Source organism: Mastigoproctus giganteus, chromosome 10 (assembly GCF_048544385.1).
Source record: "Mastigoproctus giganteus isolate SK-2022 chromosome 10, ASM4854438v1, whole genome shotgun sequence".
NCBI classification, from domain to species: Eukaryota; Metazoa; Arthropoda; class Arachnida; order Uropygi; family Thelyphonidae; genus Mastigoproctus; species Mastigoproctus giganteus.
In genome coordinates, this window is record NC_143584.1 from 184416520 (window position 1) to 184444460 (window position 27941).

Below are 27941 nucleotides of genomic sequence, written 5' to 3' on the forward strand. Positions count from 1 at the left end.
GTCTGGAGACTAGGCACTGGCGAGGTGATCTGATTGAGGTGTATAAAGCCTTGAATGGTTTGAGCATGCTCAATGCTGATGGGATTCTTCCTCTTGCTCAGAATAATCACCTGTGAGGACATAAATTCAAATTGAGGAGAGATAAATGTGCAGAAATTTGCCTTTAGCCATCGGGTAGTTGGTTGGTGGAACAGACTTTCATCCCTTGTTGTGGAAGTTGATAGCCTAAATAAATTTAAGACTCGGCTGGATAAGTATTTCGAACGAACGGAGGGGTGAAATGAGAGTGGTTTATTTTTATTTTTATTTATTTATTTATTTTTTTTTTTGGCTGATGCTGCATAAGCTTGCTTTCTTGCATCATATGCCTCTACTAATGCCAATGCTAAAAAGATGTTCATTATCACTCTGAAGTTCTACCCATGCCATTACCTCATTAATGTTTTTAAGCACTTTGTTAATTTCTGGTGCTTTTTCCTTACAGGAGTCATCCACATTATCTTCTAAGTTGCTTCCTACATTTCTGGCCTTCTGTTTGTCAGTTGTTTTCCTCACTGTTCACATAGGCAGCAATTTCTTCTTTGCTCTGGCAATGTGCAACTGGAGCTTCTGCACCTCAATCCAAGCAGCCAGGTCATTTGCTCCAAGACTACCCACTAAGTACGTTACAAGCAGCCTTTGCTTCTTGTTCTAAAAGTGCTGCTAATTCAAGGTTATTATTAGTGATCTTTTCTTTTCCAATACATTTTTACAAGCAACTTTCAGTTGCTGTTGAGTTTATTTTATTCCACACTAATCCAATATTGTATGCAATGTCTTTCAGTGTTATGTTTTCAGAAATTCTGGAAATTGAATTTCTGAGTTCACAACACCAGCAAATAGCTCACTACAATAGTAAGCTTTGAAGGCTTGAATAATGCCCTGATCCATGACCTGAATTAGTGCATTTGTGTTCTTGGCAGAAACACAACTCTGATCTTACCACCTTTAGATTTTAGGACATTAGCTGAAGGATGAGCTGATCAGTGATTCAACAGTAACAGATCCTTTTCTTCAAGTGTTTTAGAAAGCAAGTGGTGTCTCTACAATGGTACAAGCTCACTTTCAAACCATGATGCAAAAATAACACTTTTCATCCAAGCATTGGAGCTATTTTTATAAATTACGGCTAGAGATTTCATGTTGATGTGCTTTAAAAACCGGGGACTTTGACTTTTATCAATGCACAATGGCTTTAGCTTCTTGTTTGCATGCAGTAACACAGTAACGCTCTCTCTTTGTATCTTATTTTTCATGCCTACTTTGTTGGTGCCTTTTTTAATATCTGATGATTTATCAGGAAGAAGTTAATAGTACAATGCTGTTTTACCACAGTTTACAACTGTTCATCTTGAAGCACATTACACAGAAATGCGGGAAACGCTTCTGCTGCTGTAATGTCACCAAATGTTGATTTCCCTACAAGGCTAAACTGGGATATCCCATGATGAGCCTTCCATCTCTGAAGCCACCCTTCAGAAACTTTGAAAGTGTCATCATCTCCACCAAGTAGCTTATGAAATATAAGTGCATATTCTTTAAAAAATTTTTAAATTTGTTATTTGTAGCATGCTTAACTAAAAGGGTAATGTCTGAATACTTGTAAAATTTTAAAGTTGTTTATAAAACTGATCTACCAAATTCTGCTCTTATATCAGAAGTTATATCAGAAATTAGTAGCCTAAACTGTAAATAACTTTAATGTTTATTTGCTGATAAAAATATTACTTTATTTTTCTCAACTGCATATGATTCTGTCTGTTTTCTTATTATTACCAATTTGTTTTCTCAGCCCGAGGACATCAGGCCTGTATCTAGTTTGGGATACCCTTCGGTAATACCCTGCTGAAAGTTTTTAATTATAAATACTCTTATACATACTGTGTGAGTAAGGGGATGCAGTTGACTGTACTGAACCAGTTTTCTTATTTCTGCTCACTGCGGACATATTGAATAACTTATTCCATAGATATTGATAACATCTTCCTTTGTTCTGTTGTTCTTGTTTATTTCAACAAAAAGTGACAACAATGTGTGATATATTATGTGGTTGGAGAAAAGGCTTGACTAGTAAGATTATGAAAAGACTTATTTTAGTTTAACCACTCTTATCATTGTGTCTTACCAACACTACAACCACCTCCAAAAGTTTTTTTTTAATACAACAAAGAGTAAACATAATACTTAGTCAATAGGATACGAATAAATTTGGTAATAATTTATCTTAATTTTACTTTTTGTAGAGAAGATGGTTACAGTCGTTCCACCTGGAGATAGCATTTCTGCCTCTGCATCTGGTTTTCCCGAAAGTACAGCCTTGTTTAATATTGGCTCTCTTTTTATATGCCTTCACTGGAAAGAACTACCAGACTGGAGTATTCTTTAAAAGATGCAGAAAAACTCTAGAGAAAAGCTAGGTGGTCAGAAGGTGACCTTACTATTGTGGTCAAGGCATGGGATTCTCTGCTCAAGGGTGCATTGCTACTGGTCAATTTTATATATGCATATCTCAACTAATATTAGGAGGATCCTAAATTGTACTCAGCACCCTTAGAGTTATTTCACCTAAGATATTGGCTGAGAAGGAGAAATTAGATATCACTGGGCCAGACATACAGTTTGTTGATCAGTTAGTCTTTTGCCAACTTATTGATTCAGTCAGAATGGTTAAAATTTAGATTTTGAAGAGAGGCTCTCACATCATGTTTCACATTTGGCAGTTGTGTAAGGAGATAGAATCCATACAGTTGGAAAGTAAAGCCCATAGACTATCTGTGTTGAATTTTATAATAATTTCCTATGCTAATTTAATTTAAGCTTAATTTAATCTCCTCTCCACTATCTGCTGAAGAAGATCCATAAAGAGGGGTCAGTATTTGCAGTCCTCTTTTAGTGTTAGAAACGAGTGTTAGAAAATGCTTTTTGCATAAATGCATTTTTAACTGTTCGTTCTTGAATATAAGCAAGTAATGCATCAGAATAAAAGTACCATTCCTAACATAGTGCCCAGTGTTATTATCTGTGAACCAATTAGTCTTTCAAATATGACACAGAGCAGCTATATGAAATTCATTACATAGTTTATTTTTAAATAATTTGCATTTCATTTCATTCTCTTGGACTTGACTTGTAATATTTTCCAAGGTTAAAATTAATAGATATTTATAAACTGTATCTTTAGGAAATTTTAATTTAAGCAAATATTTATCTCCCATAAGTTTAACATAAATGCAATTTGTATTTTGATAGGAAACATATAAGCCTTGTCGTCGATATCGTCATCCTGCTGCACAGAAAATCAAAGATAAAGAATTAAGGGTACAGACAACTCTGTTAGAGTATGGTAGGTAAGTGTAATCTTAAATGTAGTTTTCCTTACTGAGGATATCTTTTTTATATTAGATTAAAAAATTTAATAAATATTTTTAAGAACCTACAAGTAATTTTAACACACATTGTGGTGTTTGACTCATTTATGACAGTTCTGTGAAAAACATCTATATTTTGCATGAGTCATTTATATTATATATATCTTTTGCATGTGCAAGGAGCACAGATCTTGTTACCAACTTCTCTCATTGGCTGCCTCAATCATTCTGGATCCCAGAAGTATCCAGCTAGGACCTTTTCATATATTATGGGTAAATTCCTGAATCTTCATAATAGAAACCTGGGACTAAGAAAAAGCCATGCACAATACATGACAAAAACCACAGCAGCAGTTCTCCATAGGTGGGGGAATTGGTGTTAGTGATTGTCTGATTCCTCCCTACATGCTGCCTACCCAACTAATAGATAATGTTTATTTTATTTACATTTACATTGCTTGAGTTCCTGGAACAGTTCTCATTTCTTTTCTTTTTCTTTGTTTGCTCTTCTGTTGAGTCTTATTTTTATTATTATTTTTTAAACTTCATTTCTATTGCTTAACCCTCTAAACTGAAAATGCTATCAGATAAATTTTTCAGTAATTAGCTTCTTCCAAAAATAGCTTTTTCATTTTCAAGGCAAATAACAAAGTTTCAAATTGAGGTATCAACAGATATTCACTTAATGATTGCTATTACACTCAGAGTAATTGCAGAAGTATAGATTAGAATAATTAAATTTTACTATTATAAATTTTAAGAGATATCAGATACATTTAAAATAATCTGAGAGTGGTTCAAAGGTGAACTGAATTTTATTTTTACAAAAAAAAAAAAAAAACACATACTCAGATTTCTCAAACTTATTAGGGTATACTTTTATTAATTTCATTTTGAAGTCACTGTTACCATTCTCCAACCAATGATACAGAGTTCCATGTGCACTTTATTACAGATTATACAAAATATATGTCTGAATTTGGTCCCTGAGTCTACTGCTTGTCTAATTTGAAAAGATTGCCAAAAACACCAATACAGGCAAACATTGTTATAACAAAATTGATGCAACTATAACAATAATTTGCTAGTGTGTTTCTTATAATATTGTTCTGTAGTCTATTGCACCTTTAAATTTTATATTTCTATTCACTTCCCCAAGTACTATCTGCAGAATCATGAAGAAAAGAATTTTAAAAAATTAACTATTAGCATTAGCATTAGTTGAAGCATATGATGCAAGAAAGCAAGCTTATAGAGCATCAGCCAAAAAAAAAAACCTTCCCATTTCACCCATCCGGTCACTCCAAATGTTTGTCTAGTTCAGCCTTAAATTTATTTAAGCTATCAATTTCTACAACAACAGATGGAAGTCTGTTCCAGCAATTAACCACCTGCTGGCTAAAGGCAAACATCAGTACATCTATACTACAACTGTATTTCCTCAATTTGAATCTATGTCCCCCTCAGGTTCTTAATCTCAGCAAATGGAAGTATCCCAACAGCATTGAGCCTGCTCAAACCATTCAGGCCCCTATGCACTTCAATCAGATCACCTTGCAGGTGCCTAGCCTCTAGATACTGCAACTTACAGAATTTAAGCTGCTCCTGGTAAGAGAACCCCTTTGTTACTCTCGCCAATCTTGTGGCCCTTCCCTGCACTCATTCTAGCAGTTCTATATTCTTCCTAAAATGAAGCCTCCAGACCTATATGCAATACTCAAGGTGTGGCCTGATCATTGCCTTATACAATGGTATAATCACCTCCTTGTCTCTGCTAGCAAAGTTCCTATATATCATTGAAAAAACTCTGCCAGTCCATCTGCACTGCTCAGAGAACTTCATATCTGACTGCACAATTACCCCCAAGTCTTATTCATTCTCCATCTCCCTGAGTGTAGTACTACACAGTTGGAACATTTCTCTTGGGTTGCTGCTCCCCATATGCAATACCTTGCATTTGTCAATATTAAACTTCAATTGCCACTTCTCAGCCCATTTACCTAACTTTTCTAGATCCTGTTGCAGTAGCATACTGTCTTTACTATCATTAACAACCCTGCCAACCTATCATCTGCAAACTTGGACATTAAGCCTGATATACCTTCATCGATATCATTCATGAATACACAAAACAACAATGGGCTCAGCACCAAATCCTGGGGGACTCCACTGATAACATTAGTCCACGTAGAGCAGTGCTCATTTATTACTACTCTCTGCTGTCTCCCACTCAACCATCCCTTTATCCATTGCAGCAACTTGCCCTTAATGCCATATTGCTCCAATTTGTACAGCAGTCTTCCATGTGCAACAGTATCAAAAGCTTTCCTGAAATCCAAGTATATGATATCAAAATTATTTTTTGCATCCAATTCCTTTGTGACCACATTGTAGTATCCAATCAAATTGGTCAGACAAGACTTCCCCTTAACAAATCCATGCTGTGTCTGAACAATTACTACAGTCTTGTCTTGGTGATCCTGCATCACTTCTTTAACCAGGGATTCCATTATTTTCCCTGGAAGAGAAATTAAACTAACAGATCTATAATTATTTGCATCACCCTTTGAACTCCCTTTGTAAATTGGGGATACATTTGCACATCTCCAGTCCATGGGAACCTCCACTGAATCTAAGGATGCTCTCATATGGTTATCGGTTTGCTTACTTCCCTTGCTCCTTCCTTCAATATAACTGGATAGATTCCATCTGCTCCAGGTGCCTTTTTTATGTTTAACTTTAACAATTTCTTCTCCACTTTTCTCTCAATTATTGGCGCCTCCGTAGCCAAGTGGGAAGGAGCAGCAGTGCATAGCACACGCTTCTTGATTAGACCGGGGTTCGAGCCCGTCACCACCAAATATGGAGAATGCGGAAAGGTCAGGGAATGACCACCGCATATCCCGGAGCAATATGGCCTTAGTTGCTAATGCTCCTAAAAACCAAAAATTAACATATATCTCTCAATTATTACAAAATCATTTAGCTTCCTGTTAGAGTTTAGTAAACTTCTATCCTCCCCTTCCGTACAGATTTCCTCATGTGTGAATGTAGATGCAAAATACTGATTCAGTTTGTCAGTTATCTGAGCAGGATCATCAACAGCCAAACCACCAACATCTAGTGGACCAATTTGATTCATCCCCTTCCTTCTAGAGTTTACATAAGTAAAGAAGTCTTTGTTGTTTTTCTTTGCATCCTTTGACAAGGATTTCTTGTAATCAACCTTTGCTTGCCTAACCACCTTTGTGACTTGATTACAGACTAGCTTATATGTGCCAATGGCTTCTGTGTCACTTTCTAATTTATATGCATCCCATGCATTTTTCTTCTCTGCGATGAGCCTCATTAGTTCATCTGACATCCATTTAGGCCTAAATCTTGAACAATATTTCTTAGTTGATAGGAAAAGCCTAGTAGCTTCCAAGATTAATTTCCTGAAGGCCTCCCATTTAGAATTCACCATTGGTAACATCATCAGTTGATCCCACTGTATAGAATTTAAAAACTGTCTGAGACCACTGTTGTCACCTTTACGAATTCGAAAACCCTTCCCTTTACTTTTCATGGTAGTTACATCTTTATGTAAATCCCATATCAGTAGACTGTGACCACTGTCACTTAGTGTTTCCTTTATCTGCAAATTCCTAATGCATGAGTCATCACTGCTGATAATCAGATCAAGAGTATTACCCCCTCTGGTTGTCCCGCGAACATGTTGCTGTAGAAAACAGTCCTCCAATAAATCCACAAAAGTCTTGCTAGCATGCAAGTGACCAATCCACAAGTTCCAGTAAATATCTGGAAAGTTTAAGTCTCCCATTACAAGATATTCTGATTTACTGGCCCACTCTGTTTCTCTGTACAATTGTTTGTTGTACTCGTCAGAGTCATTAAGCCTATAACACGCTCCTAGTCTCATTTTCCCTTTCCCAGTGTTTATGTCACACTAAACTGACTCAACGTTGCACTGTCCACCCATGTCAACCGGATGCACTTCCTTAGATTTAATGTTTCGTAACTAACAGCATAACCCCTCCTCCTCCCTTCTTACCCTGTCTATCCTTTCAGTACACATTGTACTGCCCAAATTCAAATTCTGCACTGCTTATATCTGTGTGACACCATGTCTCTGATATCCCAACAAAATCTGACTTTGATGCCTTGATCAGCACTTCAAATTCATCAAATTTATTTACTATACTTCTAGCATTGGTGCAGATGCAAGTATACATGCACCTGTTCTTACTCTTAGTTACCCTAACACAGCCTATGTATTTACTTGTTCCATGATGACTCCCAGCAGCGCTTGAAATCCCCAACAACTTGCTCTCTTGACTGCTGCTTATTACATAGAAGCAGTGCAAGAATTGCTTTTGCCTCTGCCTGCGGCTACTGTTAATCTTTTAGTTTGTGAACCCCCCCCCCAAGCTAGCAGTTTTATGACCCACCTAACACTGCCTTGATAGCATCAGCAAATATTCTTGCACCCTTTCTGCTTAAGTGTATCTCATCCCTGTAGAAGCAGTCTCTCCTGTTAACAAGCAAAGACCAGGCTGAGAAAAATTCTACCCCTTGAGCCTTGCACAATCTCTCCAGGGCCGAATTGATTGACAAGGCTCTCATCGTATACTCCCTCCTATCGTGTCTGTGCAGAATTGCAGACACTTTCAAATTCAACCCTAACTCATGGCTTTTTTTCAACATTGACCTGTACTTGTTAAGCAATTCTGCTGGTTTCCTACTCTTAATATCATTAGTGCCAACGTGTACAACAATATCGCCTTTTGTGCCCCTTTTTTTTTTTTTTTTTTTTTTTCAACTTTTGCCTTGGCAGACTTACCCTGGTCCTGTTCCACCTATCCATTTTACACAATATATTCTCCATCTCCCTGACATTAGTCACCAACAATAACTAGTTCCTGTGAGACCAGCGCATTTTGCCCTGGAGATTGCCGCTGTATCACCTCAAACTCTCATAGACACCCATCAGAACACTGAGTTGGTGCCTAAATTCCTCACATTCTCTGCACCTAGCACATACAAAGACATCATTCTCCTTGGCTAGATCATGTCCTGTTCTAGAAGGGGCCGCAAACATTTCACATTTTATACATTTTTTTAGACTGTGTTGCGCTGGAGAATTGCCCCCTTCAGTTCTTCCCCGAGCCACAGCATTCTGGCTAATCTGTGAGCGTTGCTTTGCTGCTGTAGTCTGGGTCATGATTCCATTTAAGTACAATTTGACAATGAAATTTAATAAGATTAATAAATTGTACTGATTAATTGATAATACCCTTCTGATTAATTGATAATAATATTCTTAAGAAATTTACAACAAGGTATATGAAATATTTTTTTACTTCTCACATGCAATAACAACAATCATTGGGTTTAATTTTTGCTGCCATAATAGTCAGCCAGCTATACTTGCAAACTTTTCGTTAAAACAAGCACTGTGTTGTTTATTACTTATAATTGTACATGCCTTCTAAAATGAGAATCCATATTGTAGGATTATTATGCTGTTTAATACTTTTAATCCATGCAAAAAAGGATAACATTTCTCTCTTCTGTACTGCTGCTCATTTCATTACTTTTGTAACGTACTGCTAAACTAATCTTGCTTAATTGCAGCTATGTAAATTGATCATAGAACACTTGCATTGACTAGTTTAACATTACTTTAGAGCAGTTAAGAGTGGAAAGACAGTGAGAGCAAGAATGCCCAGTGTATAGCAGAGCTTTAAAAATATACATATATTTGATTTCTGAACTTTGAAATGTGTTATTCAGCTCATTTGCCTCAGTACCCTAAACCAGTAAAGTGTAAATTCACTAGAGCAGTTATCCATTTTATTTTAGCATTAGCAGAAGCATGTGATGCAAGAAAGCAAGCTTATGCAGCATCAGCCAAAAAAATAAAATAAAATAAAATAAAAAATAAAAAAAACTACTCCCATTTCACCCCTCCATTCGTTCGAAATACCTGTCCAGCTGAGCCTTAAATTTATTTAGGCTATCAACTTCCACAACAAGGGATGGAAGTCTGTTCCACCAACCAACTACCCGCTGGCTAAAGGCAAATTTCCGCACATCTATCCTACATCTGTCTTTCCTCAATTTGAATTTATGCCCTCTCAGGTGATTATTCTGAGGAAGAGGCAGAATCCCATCAGCATTGAGCATGCTCAAACCATTCAAGGCTTTATACACCTCTATCAGATCACCTCGCTGGTGCCTAGTCTCCAGACACTGTAATTTGCAAAACTTAAGCCTTTCTTCGTAAGAGCAACCCTTTGTTCCATTCACTAATCTTGTTGCCCTTCTCTGTACTCGTTCCAGCAGCTCTACATCCTTCTTGAAATGAGGCCTCCAGACCTGTATACAGTACTCAAGGTGTGGCCTGACCATTGCCTTATACAAGGGAATAATCACCACCTTATCCCTGCTAGAAAAGTTCCTGTATATCATTGACAAGACACCATGAGCTACTCTTGCAGCCCGTCTGCACTGCTCATAGAACTTCATATCTGCCTGCACAATTACCCCAGGTCCTTTTCATTCTCTACTACTGTCAGTGTAGTACCACAGAGTTGATATGTTGCTCTGGGGTTACTGTTTCCCATATGTAGTACTTTACATTTGTCAACGTTAAACTTCATTTGCCACCTCTCAGCCCATTTGCTCAACCTTTCCAGATCCTGTTGCAGCAGCATAGCGTTAGTAGTGTCCTTAACAACCCTGCCATTCTTTGTATCATCTGCAAACTTGGACCTTAAGCTTGATATACCATCATCAATATCATTTATAAATACAGAAAACAATAATGGACCCAACACTGAACCCTGAGAAACTCCACTAATAACATTAGTCCACGATGAGCAGTGTCCATTGATTACCACCCTCTGTCTTCTCCCCCTCAGCCATCCCTTTATCCATTGCAGCAATTTGCCTCCAATGCCACACTGCTCCAATTTGTGCAGCAGTCATATTTTGTTAAATTCTGCTTTCAAATCCTACAACTGCTTGGTAAAATGTCCTTTTTTTGGTATATAATCTTAATTTGGTGTCTTGTTATTCATATGAGGTGAGAAGCCCAAATTACATATTCAGTTACTTATAGCAAGATTGTGTTAATGTTAACAACAAAAACACATAACGCTAAGCAAAACAACAACTTTTCTGTGGACAAATAATACATAAATGTTGAATAAAAATTAACTTGCATATTGATTTCAACTGAAAATCGCTCAGATATTGCCAAAATGTGTTGCAGTATGTCGAATTGGACATTCTCCTATGCTGCAGATCGACCATCACTAATCCGGTCCACCGCTAATTCGGACATAATTTCTGCAAACGTAATTTAAAATTCCGCGGTTGGCACACCGACCTGTCGCTATTGTTTTGGTGGCGTTGGTTGCAGCATCAGCTGTCGGCATGAACTCGTAAACACTGGCAAGCTATTGATACTTGTTTTTATGCATTTATTATTATAACCTGCTCACATTTAATCTCAGCCATGGTTTCAATGCATAAAGGAAGTGCTTCTCGTGATGTAAAGTGCAAACATTGTACAGTATCCATAACAGATAAAGTTGAACTTCTGAAAAAACTCGACAGTGGTGTGTCTGTGAGAATTTTCTCTGCTTAGTTGTAAATTCCAGCAATTTCTCTCAGTTCCTCTTATTTTAGTAATTTTCTTTTAGCCATTCCTTTTTAGATTTTTTTTTTTTACAACACACTTGTACAAACTTGCGAAAAAACACAACACAATATGATGGATAATACAGTGCACTAACAAACTTGTTTTCACAAACAATATTGACAAACTTATTGCAATGTTTGAGAGTTTATTTTATCACAATTAGTTTTATTTCAGCACTCGCCACGCATGCAATAAACTAATCACAAACGACCTTCATATGTATGCTGTAATAGCATCACGCGTATGTGCCCAACATGGCTTCTCAAGAAATAAAGTAACCTACGGGGCCACGTTAGCCACATGTATATGACACACACACACACACAAAAAATAAACACTTTTTTTTGATATTTTAAATGAAAAAAATGACAACACTGAGATTACAATATTTATTTTAGAATTACTTATCAAATTATTTGCTAAATATTTTTTGGCTCCTGGGGAATTTTTTTCTTATACTAGCTTGGCAGTCAACATGTTAATTAAAGGTAGGATGAGGTGTTAGCTGTTGGTTAAACTGTATGTGCTAATATAACCACTGGTAATCCGGCAAACTCACTAATCTGGCACCCTGCAGGTCCCAACGCTGCCAGATTAGTAATGGTTGACCTGTACTACTTTTTTTTTTTATTTTTTTTTTTATGAAAACCCCAAACATGAGAGGTACTAGAACCTTATAGTACTTAGTACTGTGCATGGCTTGGAAGATAAGAAGATGAAGAACATATTTGTTAACATTAGACTTGAACTTCTGTAAATTGAAAATTTCATTAAAAAGTTTCACTGAGTGTTGCAGTTTGATTTCTTACTAGTGATTGAAAGTTTAATATAAAAGTTGTATAATATATTACTGAAATTAAGTTTCAGTAATATATTATAGGCCAAAATCCAGATTAAACAAGAAATCTCCCAATAAATCCTGATAAAAATTGAGAAATATGTAATTTTTTTAAATTTTGAAAGTTGAGAGGTCTGAAATTATAATAGTGATACCATTTAGATATAATTAGCAGAAAAAGAAACCTGACAGTGACAGTTTCACCCCCCAGATATATACAGTCGATTCCAGTTATTTGGGACACATCGGGACTAGTGCATTTTGGCCCGATTAAGCGGCTGCCCCAATTATCCGAAGTTTCACATAAGTAGCTAAAAATACAATTTACCCCCCCCTTTACAATTAGTTCACTGTACAATCAAATCACGTTACGACGAACTCACCATAGTAAAGTACCGTTCACTATACGATGTGCAGTAAGGGCTGGTCATTGTGATCACGTTTGTGAATTGAATTTTAATTCTATTAAACAGCGATTCTAATGAGCGAAAATAGGAGGAATATTATCAGGCTATAAAAGTAAAGATATATTAAGCGCAAATTTACTCTTTATTACCTTACTAATTAAAAAAATTAAATGATACGTGAAAATCGGAAGAATATACGTGATAATAGGAAGAATTAATACGTACTGTAATATGTACATACTAACTAAACTAGTTGACACTTCTGTTCACTGACATTTGTTGGTGGGGGCTGAAATTTAAAACAGTAAAAAGATAAGCAATCAATAACAAAGAACAGGGCACACACAAATTGCAAGTAACACAACACGCGCAAGTGAGAACGGAGTAACAAATTAGGAAGCTTTAAAAATAGGAATGAAGAGAAGATTCTGAAAATAATTTTTTTTATATGATTGAAGATTCCATGGAAATGTAAACATATTTTACCATAATAACCCACAGAATTCCAGCTGTCGGTATTACCGCAAATTCAGTAAGATCGAGTTTACTGTCCATTTATGATAGATTGCACTAACAGAAAAGCCCAATAAACAGGTGACTGCTAATTGTTTTTATTGTTTTATGGTCATGACCTCCAGAAATCCGACCGAACTACGTGGTACGGTCGGAGACAATCGTAGGGTAATCTCCAGTGCTGAGGTCTCCTGCCCCGATTAAACGGCATTTTGTCCCAATTAAGCGAAGTAAACTCTGGCTATTTTCTCGATTGGTTTTTGTTTTTTAAGATTTGCCCCAAATAAACGGCTGCCCCGATTAACCGGTGGCCCAAATAACCGGAATCCACTGTATATCGATATCCATGGATACGGTAAGGAAAAAAAACAAGTACTAAGGCATCTATTATACTCCATACAAGAGTTTAATATGAGAGTAGAAAACTAACAGGTATATGCCAATTATAATCAACCAAATCGCTGTTCTTGTCCTTTTAGTGCCCCTTGTGTTTTTGTTCTAGACTTTTATTTGGTTCATGGTGCTTTCTTGAAGTCCTTAATATTCAGTTTAATTACTATGGGACTTGGCCCAACTTTTCTGTCAGTGATTTTTCTCAATTCTAAAAATAATTTTATTTATTAAAAGGTTAAATAATTGATTATAGTGATTAAAGAAATTAATTATTGTATATTTACTTTTTTGTTTTAATAATTTTTCAGACGCTTTGGACTTGGAACTGTAGAGCATACAGAAAAGGTAAACCATATTAATAGTTTTTTTATAATTCCCTTTTTTTTTTTGATTTCTTAGTAAGTTTTTTTTTTTATTAAAAAACACCCCAAACACAAAAGGTATTAGAACATATAATACTTAGTACTGAGCATGGTTGAAGGCTGAGAAGACAGAAGATACAAGTTGGTATTAGATTTAAATTTCTGTAGATTGTAAATTTTGAAAAATACATGTGAAGTAAGCAGAAGGTTGTTCCAGAAAACAGAAGTAGAAGGAATAGGTTCTGTGAGTTTGGAATTGGATAGTAAATGGATGCTGACCTATTGCAGCACATGTTTGGACTGGGTTTGGAAGATGGCAGTGGAATTAAAGATCTAAAATTAGAAGAATAGTGCCTATGGAAGTATCTATAGAAAAGGCATACAGCAGGAAATTGAACATCTATGAGATGGAGAGAGTGTAGAGATTTTATGAGAGATGGGTCATTAATTAACCCGACTGCTCTCTTTTGAATGGATCCTAGAAGCTTGAGAGGTTTTGATGAGAGCAGGGGCACAACCCCAGATTTGGGAACAATGTTCCACAGTAGGGCAGTTTTGAGATTTGTACTGAGTGAGCAGTTGTTTAAGAGAACAGTAAAAATAAGATTGAAAAAGAAAATGGTTTTTTTTTTTTTTTTTTGGATACAGAGGAAGTGCTATTTGTAATATACTTTTACCAAAAAAGATTAGAAGTTGGGATAATCCCTAATAAAGATATGTGACCTTGTCTATAAATCTGAGTGTCATCACATATTAATATTGGAGCATTAGATTCTTTTTTGTGAGAAATTAAACAGGGCAAATGGCTTGTTTCTAGGCTAGTTTATCCGTGATTTGTTTAAAGTTATAGAATTACTTTTGCAATATTTGAAATATTGATGATGAAATATTGATTGATGAAATATTGATGATGAAAGCAAGCTTATATAGCATTAGTCAAAAAAAGCCCTTCTCATTTCACTCATCCACTTGCTCCAAATGTTTGTCTAGTTCTACCTTCAATCTATTTAAGCTATCAACTTCTACAACAGATGGAAGTTTGTTCCAGCAATCAACCACTCTCTGGCTAAAGGCAAACTTCTGCACATCTATCCTACAACTGTCTTTCCTCAATTTGATTTTATGCCCTCTCAGGCGATTATCCTGAGCAAGCGGAAGAATCCCATCAGCATTGACATTGCTCAAACTATTCAGGGCTTTATACACTTCAGTCAGATCACCTTGCAGGTGCCTAGTCTCCAGACACTGTAATTTGCAAACCTTAAGCCTTTCTTCATAAGAGCAGCCCTTTGTTCCATTCGCTAATATTGTTGCCCTTCTCTGTACTCATTCCAGCAGCTCTACATCCTGCTTAAAATGAGGCCTCCAGACCTGTATACAGTACTCAAGCTGTGGCCTGATCATTGTCTTATACAAGGGATAATCACCTCCTTATCCCTGCTAGAAAAATTCCTGTATATCATTGACCAGACACCATGAGCTACTCTTGCAGACCATCTGCACGGCTCAGAAAACTTCATATCTGACTGCACAATTACCCCCAGGTCCTTTTCATTCTTTACCACTGTCAGTGTAGTACCACACAGTTGATACGTTACTCTGGGGTTACTGCATCCCATATGCAGTACTTTACATTTGTCAATGTTAAATCTGCTCAACTTTTCTAGATCCTGTTGCAGCAGCACACTGTTATTAACAACCCTGCCAACCTTCGTATCATCTGCAAACTTAGACATTAAGCCTGATATCATCATCATCAGTCGTTTTCAATCCACTGCAGGATGAAGGCCTCTCCAGCAACTTTCCAGTTCCTTCTGTTTTGTGCAATGGACATCCATTTACTACCAACGAACTCGTGAATTTCACATGTCCATTTCCGTTGTTGTGTTCCAGGTTTTCTTCTAGCTCCTCTTGGGTACCATTCTATTATTTTCTTAGTCCATCTGTCATCATGTCTTTGAGCTATGTGTCCTGCACAAGCCCATTTTAGTTCTTTAGTTTTGATAAGAATGTCCTTTACTTGAGTTTGCTGCCTAATCCATGTGTTTCTCTTCTTATCTAACAGACTGATTCCTAATATAATTTGTTCCATTCTGTGCTGCATAGTTTTCAGCTTCTCTTCCATTCTTTTGGTGAATGCCGAAATTTCTCTTCCATAAGTCATGGCGGGGGTATACAATGGTTCATTATTTTACGTTTCAGACAAATTGGGATAGGTGCCTCCATAACCAGGTGGGCAGGAGCAGTGGTGCGTAGAACATGCTTCTTTATTAGACTGGGGTTCGAGCCCATGACCACCAAATATGGAGGATGCGGAAAGGTCAGAGAATGACCACCGCATATCCCTGGAGCAATATGGACTAAATGGCTAATGCTTCTAAAAAAAAAAAACAAATTACAAATTGGGATATTGCTCCTCAGTTTGTGACTATATTTCCTGAATACTATCCATCCAAAATTTATTCTTCTCTTGACTTGCAGCCATTTATCATTATTACAGCTAATGACTTGTCCCGGATAAGTATATGAATCCACCTTTTCAATTACTGCTCCTTCAATGATTATATCCCTTTCTGTGGCATACTTGTTCAACATTACTTTTGTTTTAACCATATTCATCTTTAGTCCGAAATCTTACTAACTCTGCATAACTGATTAAGATTTTCCTCTAATTCTTTGGGATCATGGCTTATGATCACAATGTCATCTGCAAATCGTAAATGGTTTAGGTACTCTTCATTCACATTGACTCCTTTCTGCGACCAGTCTAATCTTCTGAAAGCTTCCTCAAGGGTAGCAGTAAACAACTTCGGAGATATTGTGTCTTCTTTTCAAACTCCTTTCTCAATTTTAAATTTGCTACTGTCTTTGTCTAGTTTAATAAAGGAGGTAGCATTCTTATATATTTTCTTCAAAATCATAATATGTGGGGTATCTATGCCTTGTCTTTCCAGTGCCCGAAACATTGCCTTATGCTGTATGGAGTCAAATGCTTTTTCATAATCCACATATGCCAGACATAATGGTGTTTTATATTCATTTGCTTTCTTCATTAGCTGTGATATTACGTGAAGATGATCCGTAGTTGAGAATCCTGTCCTAAAGCCAGCTTGCTCTTTAATTTGATTTTCATCAAATATTCTTTCTAATCTGTTAGTTATTACCCGTGTGAACAACTTGTAGATGTGGTATAACAAGCTAATTGGTCTATAATTTCCAATTTCTGATTTATCTCCTTTCTAATGCAGCAAAACTATGCATTATTCCACTCCTTAGATGTCACGCCTTTTCTAATGTGTTTTGTGAAGAGTCTTCACTACATAGTATCAGTAGTGTCCTTAACAACCCTGCCAACCTTTGTATCGTCTGCAAACTTGGACATTAAGCCTGATACACCATCATCAATATCATTTATAAATACAGAAAACAACAATGGACCCAACACTGAACCCTGAGGAACTCCACTAATAACATTAGTCCACGTTGAGCAGTGTCCATTGATTACCACTCTCTGTCTTCTGTGGACCAATCTGAATCAGATTGGTCCACAGTTTGTCAGTTTCTGTGTCAGTTTCTGTGTCATGTCTCTTCCTCCCAATTTTAAAACCCTACAGTAACTTCATCTTCCCCTGGGGCTTTCTGATTTTTCATTTACTTCAACGCATGTTCTTACCTCATCAGGAAGGATATTGAGTATATCGTATGTGTTACTAATTTGTGATCCATCTTCCCCACTGCTGGCATCATTTCCTAGCTCCTTGTATAATTCTCTATAGTAGCCTTCTGCTATTTGAATTATGCCTTCTCTGCTATTTATAAGTACATCATCTGTATTCTTCAGTTTCAGTATCATTTGTCTTTCTGTATTACTGCTTATAGCTGCTGATTTAAGTCCTTTGTTTTCCCTAATGCTTGTTCTACTTTTCTTGTGTTAAATCTTCTTATGTCCTCTCTGAGTCTCTTTCTATTGGCTTTGCATAACTAAGTATACTCAATTTTGTCCTTGTCAGTGTTTATCTTGCTCTTCATTTGTCGTCTTCGGTTCATCATGACAAGTGTTTCTTGACTAATTTTTTCTTATTTGGATTTCTTTTTACCTATAGGTTTCTTGGGCTTTATCACTTTCAGAAAGTTGTAGTGTTCCTCGTCGATATCTTGGTCGATATCCTGAAAAGGGTGAACAGAAAGTGGACATGGAAGAGCCCAAATGGATTAACAACTAATGAAATCGACTTCATTAGTTGTTAATCCATTTGGGCTCTTCCATGTCCACTTTCTGTTCACCCTTTTCTTGAAAAAAGCGTTCATTACTGATATTCCTCAGTATTCTGCAAATTCCACAAGTCTTTCACTTCCATTTCTTTCACCAATTCCAAAATTCCATATAGTTCCCCTTTCTGTTCTGTTTTGTCCCTTTCCAGCCTTAGCATTGAAGTTCCCCATAATGATAGTGTAGTGGGTTTTCTGCTTATCTAGAAGACTTTCAATTTTGTTGTACATTTCTTCAACCTCTTCATCGCCATAGCTCAACATTGGTGCAAAAATCATTATAACCTTTAGCTTGTACCTCTTAGAAATCCTAAGTAGTACTCTTGACACCCTTGGTGATGTACTTTTGAATTTCAAAATTTATTTTTTTTTTATCTTTATGGACTAGAAAGCCCACTCCACCTTTGCTCCTTTCACTGTTTCCATTAGTGTACAGCAGATTTCCACTTGATAAACTTATAAGTAATTCATTTCTTCTTGTTGTTAAAGACAAACCGGTGATATTCCAATTCACATTTTCTAATTCCTTTTACAGCTCTAATATCCTATCTTCACCGATGAGCAATCTTACATTGTAACAGGCCAAGATCAGTTTCCGTGCATTGCAGCCTGGTCGTACCCAGAGATTCTTAGCACCCTCTGCTTCCACTCTGATTCTCTCGCTGCCGTAAGAGAGGGAGTGAAATCTGCTGGGGATTGAGAGCCATTTGTTTCGTCATGCTGTCATGTGCTAGAGAGTTTGGTGTTTTCCTCTTCACGCTGAACAGGCATCTTGAAGATAACCACTCTACACATTTGTTGCCACGTAAGAGGGCTTACCATCAAGAAGGTGTGCATGAGTGGATTTTAGGGAGGCAGGCCAACCGGATTTCTCCAAAATCTTCTGAAATAGAAAGATGTTGGATCCATCAGTGTTTTAGACTGAGTGTCTAAGCTTGATATACCATCATCAATATCATTATCCCAATATATCATCAATATCAATATCATTATCCCAATATATTATCAATATCATTATCCCAATATATTATCAATATCATTATCCCAATATATTATCAATATCATTATCCCAATATATTATCAATATCATTATCCCAATATATCACCAATATCAATATCATTATCCTGATATATCATCAATATCATAAAACAACAATGATCAGACGGAAGGTTTCTAGGTAGTTTAACAGTTGGCGGTTAATTGATTTCTCCATTACTTTAGAAAGAGTAGAAGTAATTGCAATGGAACGATAATTGGATGGGAGGGATTTGTCACCCTTTTTAGGAACTGGCTGGATATGAGCAAATTTCCAAGCAGAAGGAAAAACACCTTTTGGATAAGAAAGTGAAAAAAGGCGGCAAAGATTAGGAGTAAGTTCAGGAGCACAGGTTTTGAGAACAAGTGGAGAAATACCATCGGGACCTGGAGCTTTCTTAGCATCAAGATTCGTCAAAATCCTTCTGACATCCTTTTGACGAAAGACCACAGGAGACATTGAATGAAGCGTGTTGGGAATGGTAGGAGGTGTTTTATGAAGATCATTAATACATGAGTTGGAAGAAAAATGGGATGCTAGCAGGTCAGCTTTATCCTTGGCTGAAGTGACAACAGAACCATCTGGTTTGGACAGAGGTGGAAGCAGAGATGGGCAAACGTTGCGGCTAATAGCTTTGTCAAGAGACTAGAATACTCGGCTACCATTAGGGTAAGAAGCAAGTTTTCTACTCTTAGCCTGTTGAAACTCTAGTTTGCACTGATTAATAATTGCTATACAATTGTTGCAAGCTTTGGTGTAGGCAGATAATGAAACTGAAGAATTAGAAACAAGCCAATTACGATATGCAACATTCTTCTCTTGAACAGCCTTAGCACATTTATTGGAAAACCAAGGTTTAGATAAAGGACGAGATTTTGAAGTGGAGTGTGTGATAAAGGATTCCATTCCTGCAAGAATAATTTCACTGACACGATCTGAGGAAACGTTGAAATCAGAAGTCTGTAACAACCGAAATCTCGGAGGTCATCCCATTTTGCATTCTTGTAATGCCAAACAACATGAGGTTGGGAATAGCCATGAGATAAAGGCTCCATTGGAGAAGAGACAATCACCAAGTTGTGATCTGAAGTGTCTAAAGGACCTCTCACTTCGACCGTTTACTTAGAAGGGTTGTTTGTGAGAAAAAGATCAAGCGTGTTAGCTATATGATTAGGATTGGCCGGTATTCTTGCAATTACTAATGACCTTGCACAATCTGTGCAAGGTCATTAGTAATTGCAAAAGCCTCAGCATCTCGACCAGCTGGGTCGGTGTGACTAGAAAAGAGAAGCCAGCTGGAGTTGTGAACATTAAAATCACCAAGGAAAATTACCTCACTGTTAGGAAAGTTGGACTGGAGAAAGTCAAATTTCAAAGAGCTCCAATTGATTAGTGGAGTTGGGAGAATTTGGGCATCTGAGATGAGCAGTAGTTGAATCAACTGATAACTGAGATTCTGTCAGAAAAAGTACATGGGGTTTGGCAGACTGCAAGTGGAAATAGACATCATTGAGATTAGAATTGAGACCATGTATATTTGTGAAATGAATTAGGAAATTCTTGGGAGGTTTAGAACTTTTCACAGATAAGCTTGCTCTATTAGTTTGACAATTCATGGTGTATTCAATAGTAAGAAAATGTGGGTGGGACATACTGTATGAAGTAATGAAATTTTTGGATATGGCGTACACATGGTAAGGATATACCCAGATCCTTGACATAACGTGGCCTCGACAATGCTCCCCGCATACACACTACTCGCATTCCCTCCAATCACTATCTGGCAGAGTAGAGGTTGCAAGATTATACACTAGCTGATCCGGAAGCCTCCTAGAGAGTTACCAATAGGTTCGGTCCGGTGTACTAACTAGCGGCCCGCCTGCGAACACTGTTTTAGAGCTGTACCCTCGAAATGTAAAGAATATTGGATCTCGCCACATTGTTCATTATAACCTCAAAAGTCATGAATCATACTGCATGATGGAAGAGATAGGGAAGGGTTGATCGGAACTTAGCTCTAGAGACTAAACATGGGTTCCACCACTTCAAGCCTCCAATAAGCAAAGTGGTGGTATTGCACCAGTTGATGAGAGTCATCTACCACCTAGTACTGCCTGGTAACATAGAGGGGCGGCATTCCTCCATGTGGTGTGGGCGCCACACCTTTACCCCTGCTTACGTTGGTTCACACCTGGATGGTCACCCACCATGTACTTGTGCATGGAGGTTATAACCAGGATTACTAACAGTCTCACCATCTTGAATGTGCAAGCAGAGGATTTGGCTGTTATAGACCGTCCAGACTTCGCCGAAATTGGGTCCACTTGACTTGAGTGTCACCCGAATATCAGTTCCATCAGCGTTTTAGACTCCCAGGTAGCAAGTACAGCTTTTCTGGCATAACTGAGAGAATGTCTGTAACAACCTCAAGGACCAGATTACTGATATTTCTGATTTTATTTTTATATTTTATTGTAAGTAGTACTTTTTTTTGCATAGTTATAGTTTTTTTTTAATTTTAATTTAATTAAAGGCTTATTTGTTAGATTTTAGTATTTTATTTCTGGTTGGAGCCAGCAGCAACAACTAAAATTATTTTACTTGATCTTGGAAACATCAAGAAAAGACAGATGTAGATTAGATGTGCAGAAATTTGCCTTTAGCCAGCGGGTGGTTAATTGCTGGAACAAACTTCCATCTGTCGTTGAAGTTGATAGGTTGAATAAATTTAAGGAGGAACTGGACAGGCATTTGGAGGGAATGGTGTGATTTTTTTTTTTTTGGCTGAGGCTGCATAAGCTCATATGCTTGCTTTCTTGCATCAAATGCTACTACTACTACTACATATTTCTGAGTATACTTTATTATTTTTCTAATCCTATTGTGAGAAATATGTAGCTTTAGTGTATTTCTCACTTGACAATATGTAACATTATATTATCAAAGTGCTACAGCAGATCAATTTAGAAGTGTGCAAAAATTCCCTTAGTAGTATGTTTAAATAATATAAATACTAGTATCAACATACTATCAAATACCATAAAACAATAAACTCTCTAAGTAAAAAGTTGAATAAAACATTTTACAAACCATTTCATTCAACATTAATTTCTAATGGATGCTCCTAGTTCTAATATAAACAGCTGTATTTGTCCTGCTGTATGTAGTGTACGTAATTTTGATAATTTTTCTTTGTTTCAGTCTGTATAGTTTTATACAAATCAAGTTGATACAAGTATTATCAGTGTTTGGACATAATAATTTGCTTGTGGCTTTCGGTAAGCTTGCAGAAAATCATTTGAGATTCTTTTCAAATAGGCCTATGCGTAATCTGGCTGTAGCTTGACTACTGTTCAGTGATTGCTGGATAACTTATTAGAAAATGGTGCCATCATTCATCCATTCTAGCAGTGTACTCTTTCCACAAATAACTTTCCTATTATTAAATAACATTGAAGAGTTACCTCCTACACATGCTAAACAACAAATTCCATTTTAAATTTTGTATTCCCTCTTAAAGGCTGGTATACCTACTGTCATTGAATTCAAGCATGACTTTCATAAATATAATTGTCTCTTGCTCTATCATTTGGAATTTGCACTCTCTTTAGGCATGAAAATGTATCAATATATTCATATGAGATAACAAAAAAGAAAAATGGTAGCCTCTGAACATTTGAAATCTATATGTATACCAAAGGTACTCTTGTTCAATTAAATATTAAAATAATGATAAGCTGGATTATACATCATTAAGCCAATATACCTGAATTTTTATTACTAAATGCACTTAATGTTATTCTTTTGAATTAGCATATTATTTCTTCATTTCTTATTAATAAATTATTTTATTTTTGATTTAAATAAATATTTTACTTTTTTATTGTAAATTCTATTGGAATCAATTTTGTTGTGTAACCCACCCTTATATGCTGTCAAGATCACAATACAGGCTGGCCTCGATTAACGTGATTAATTCATCCCACGAGCACATCGCGCAAAATGGAAATGCGTTAATTGAATATAATAATCAGTAGGAAAAATTATAATTGGTCCTTGACCTTCTAGAATGTCCATAAAGAATTTTAAGAATACCTTTTAAATAACTTTTTAACTGTATACAATGTAAAAGATAATGAAAATAATTATGTAATTAAATGTTTATTGCATAAAACAGCGGTTCCCAAAATGTGCGCCGCGGAATATGTTAAATTTTCGAGGGAAATACAGCGATACTCGACATCTGTCGGACACTGCACAAACTATTAGCTCGAGGTAGTTCACAGTTTCAAAATTTCTTATTAAGTTGTTTGGACCTAACTACTTAATAAACGGAACTGTTGGGTATTTCTTTTGGTCTAGGTGCACCGTGAACTGAGAAAGTTTGGGAACCTCTGACGTAAAATACACAATGAAGAAATGACTGTTGCAGGAATATTTGAACAGTGTTGACTTTCTCTTTTCATCAGTCAATTTCCGATATCCGACAACAATTTTCTCTGGGCCCTAGTGAAATAAATATCGCTGAGAACCTCAAGCCTTTTGTTTGAGGTTCTCTGCGATATGAAAGATTTCATCTAGTTCTTTTACCGTTATCTCCTTTGCAGTAACATTTTAATCTGGCTCATTTAAAAATTTGAATTTTGACTTTATTAGTGGGAGAAAAACAAGTAGCATTAGTAGAGGCATATGATGCAAGAAAGCAAGCTTATGCAGCATCAGCCAAAAAAAAAAAAAAAAAAAAAAACAACTTCCACTTCACCCTCCGTTCGTTCAAAATACCTGTCCAGCTGAGCCTTAAATTTATTTAGGCTATCAACTTCCACAACAAGGGATGGAAGTCTGTTCCACCAACCAGCCACCCGCTGGCTAAAGGCAAATTTCCGCACATCTATCCTACATCTGTCTTTCCTCAATTTGAATTTATGCCCTCTCAGGTGATTATTCTGAGGAAGAGGCTGAATCCCATCAGCATTGAGCATGCTCAAACCATTCAAGGCTTTATACACCTCTATCAGATCACCTCGCTTGGTGCCTAGTCTCCAGACACTGTAATTTGCAAAACCTAAGCCTTTCTTCCTAAGAGCAACCCTTTGTTCCATTCACTAATCTTGTTGCCCTTCTCTATACTCGTTCCAGCAGTTCTATATCCTTCTTGAAACGAGGCCTCCAGACCTGTATACGGTACTCAAGGTGTGGCCTGACCATTGCCTTATAAAAGGGAATATCCTTATCCCTGCTAGAAAAATTCCTATATATCATTAATAAGACACCATGAGCTACTCTTGCAGCCCATCTGCACTGCTCAGAGAACTTCATATCTGCCTGCACAATTACCCCGAGGTCCTTTTCATTCTCTACCACTGTCAGTGTAGTACCACAGAGTTGGTACGCTGCTCTGGGGTTGCTGTTTCCCATATGTAGTAATTTACATTTATCAATGTTAAACTTCATTTGCCACCTCTCAGCCCATCTGCTCAACCTTTCCAGATCCTGTTGCAGCAGTATACTGTCAGTAGTGTCCTTAACAACCCTGCCAACCTTTGTATCATCTGCAAACTTGGACATTAAGCTTGATATACCATCATCAATATCATTTATAAATACAGAAAACAACAATGGATCCAACACTGAACCCTGAGGGACTCCACTAATAACATTAGTCCACGATGAGCAGTGTCCATTGATTACCACTCTCTGCCTTCTCCCCCTCAACCACCCCTTTATCCATAGTAGCAATTTGCCCCCAATGCCACACTGCTCCAATTTGTGCAGCAGTCTTCCATGTGCAACAGTATCAAAAGCCTTTCTAAAATCAAAGTATATAATATCAAAGTTATTCCCTGCATCCAGTTCTTTTGTGACTGCATCATAGTATCCAATCAAATTGGTCAGGCAAGACTTCCCCCTTAACAAAACCATGCTGTGTCCGAGCTATAACTGAAGTCTTGTCTAGATGATCCTGCAGTGCTTCTTTAACCAGTGCCTCCATTAATTTTCCTAGAACTGAAGTTAAACTTACAGGTCTATAATTACTTGTGTCAGCCTTTGATCCTCCTTTGTGAATTGGGGTCACATTTGCACATCTCCAGTTTATGGGTACCTCCCCTGAGTCCAAGGAAGCTCTCATAATTATGGTTAAGGGTTTGCTTACTTCCTTTGCTGCCTCCTTTAATATAACTGGATAGATCCCATCCACCCCAGGTAACACGTCTTCTTCCGATGGTTGATGGAACACACTGAAGCAGGCAGCAGGGAAACGTTTGTTTATTGCCCGTCCGACATGCAGTAAGCTTAATATGCAATTCAGATCTTTTTCAACTATCACATAAAAAAAAAAAAAAAAAAGATCGCATTAACTGGAAATTTGCATTGTGTAAAGTGAAAAGTGGTATACATTTTTCAAATAGCGGTAACTGAAAAACATGTTTATCAAACTCGCGTTATGCGAGGCTTGGCTGTATTTCAATTTTAGTATTTTTCTTGTTTTGGCAATATACATATAACCCTTCTAGCCTGTGACAGCTTCTGGAAAATTAATACTATTGGATAAAGGTGTAATAAAAATTATGTATATACAGTGGAACTTCTCTATTACAAATTTCTATTTAATTAATTTCTGTATATTTCAAATTTTTTCGCATCATCACATTGCATTTTGAAATGAAATTACGTGTAAAATTAACCCTATATTAGCAGAGTGTTAGTCTCTCTATAACAATTTTTTTTAAAAAATTAGCAAAAACGTTTTTAAAGGTTTTCAAGCATTTTCTGCTAAACAGCTGCTCAAATATAATACAGCCTCCTTCCCTCCAAAATTCCTCATTAGCATCTGAAATTAACCATCACATTTAGTGAACACTTGTGGGAATTGATGTCTGTATGTGGGTCTTTGTTTCATTTTTGTTACAGGGATAAAACCAAATGGATTTTCTTAAAAGTGGTCATAAACATTATGATAAATAGGGTAGATTTGTAAAGGTGACTACAGTGGTCTCAGATAGTTTTTAAATTATGATTAAAGAGGCCTGTGCTCTCTGGATTCATTATTGCTATTGTGGATTATTGCGGACACAGAGCGAAAAGGAGACAGAATAAATAATGACAAGTCTAATATTAATTGGAAAACACACATATATTAAATTAGATACTTACAAAATCTTTCGGTTAGTTTGTTAACCTTCATCAGTCAAACTTCGGTAGTGGCGGGACCTATCTACAATCACGACATTGCGGTGTGGGTCAATGTCATGGTGGGTTGACCAGACGTGTTCGGCAATGGCCGAGTATTCTATGTCCGCTAAGTGGATGGCTCTTTCGTGTTCTGAAGTTGATAGGTTGAATAAATTTAAGGAGGAACTGGACAGGCATTTGGAGGGAATGGTGTGTTTTTTTTTTTTTTTGGCTGATGCTGCATAAGCTAATACATTTGCTTTCTTGCATCACATGCCACTACTACTACTACTATGTTTTCCGAGCCATCTCCCAGTTTCCCCAATGTAGCAGCTAGTGCAGTCATGGCAAGAGATGCGGTAGACTAGACCACTTTGTAGTAAGGTGGGATCCAGTGTTTTCATTTTAGAGATGAGGGATCGTAAATTTCTGCCTAGGAGTTGTACGCATTTTATCCCATGTGATTTTAGGACCCTAGAAACCTGTTGTGATAGGTTTGAGTAGTATGGGATAAAGGTGCTCGTGGTTGAGTCATTACCTTGGATGTTCCTGTTGGTTGCTACATGGTCATATGTCTGTAGGTCACACCTGTCAAGGGTGTGACCTACAGAAACCTGTTGTGACCTACTGGTGGGATAGCTACACCTTGCAGATCTGCCTTGACTTTAGCAATCTCAGTGCACCTCTCATCTACAGAACTAGAGTGGGTTCAGGCACGAGTTAGCAAGGTTCGTGCAGTGGCAAGAAGATGACTGTGTGCATGTGCTGACCGGAAGTTAGTAAATTGGCCAGCACACATTGATTTATGATAGACAGTTGTCTTCAAGCGTGTGCCCTTACGTCGGCAAATATCACAATGGAAGAATTAGAGGGTCATGTATTTATGAATGTACCAGATCCCATTACCTTTTGGTGTCGCTACATGGATGATGTGTTTGTAGGTATCCCCAGAAATTCGGGTGTCTTCAAGCGTGTGCCCTTGCGTCGGCAAATATCACAATGGAAGAATTAGAGGGTCATGTATTTATGAATGTACCAGATCCCATTACCTTTTGGTGTCGCTACATGGATGATGTGTTTGTAGGTATCCCCAGAATTCGGGTGACCAACTCTTCAATTCTCTGTCACCTTTCATAAAATTCACCATCGAGCTAGAATTGGACAATACCATACCATACCATACTTAGACACCCTTGTCTGGCACGAGGGCACACGCTTGAAGACAACTGTCTATCGTAAACTAATGTGTGCTGTCCAATTTACCAACTTCTGGTCAGCACACGCACGTGCAGCCATCTTCATCAGTCAGTTTGACTGATGAAGATGGCTAAATTCTATACAGTGAGAACAACTGATGATGTTACCAACAGCAAATTCTAAATGGGAAGCATTCAAGGAAATAATCTTGGAAGCTACAAGGCTTTTCATACCAACTAAGAAATACTGTTTAAGGTTTAGGCCTAAATGAATGTCAGATGAACTAATGAGACTCTTGGCAGAGAAGAAAAATGCATAGGATGCATATAAATTAGCAGGTGAACCAAAAGCCTATGGCAGATATAATCTCGTCTGTAATCAAGTCACAAAGGAGGTTAGGCAAGCAAAGGCAGATTACGAGAAATCTTTAGCAAAGGATGCAAAGAAAAACAGTAAAGACTTCTTTACTCATGTAGGCCTGACGTAGCCCAGTGTTCAGGAGCGAGAGCGCATAGCACGCGTTCCTTGTGTGGACTGGGGTTGAAGCCCGTGACTACTAAATACGATAAATATTTATATTAACGATTTATTGTAAACTCTACTGACTTGGTTGTCGTGCCGGAGTATAAACAGA

General features: G+C 37.1%; 1 protein-coding gene across 2 annotated transcripts in view; it reads left to right on the top strand.

Annotated features, from left to right (window-relative positions):
- fidipidine (coiled-coil domain-containing protein 93) overlaps positions 1–27941 on the top strand; it is a 167128-nt gene that overhangs the window by 48193 nt on the left and 90994 nt on the right. For both annotated transcript variants that reach the window (XM_090382322.1, XM_090382323.1), the window contains exons 7-8: positions 3289–3386; positions 13578–13614. In XM_090382322.1, the coding sequence (XP_090238448.1) occupies positions 3289–3386; positions 13578–13614 (135 nt within the window). The remainder of the gene's footprint in view (positions 1–3288; positions 3387–13577; positions 13615–27941) is intronic.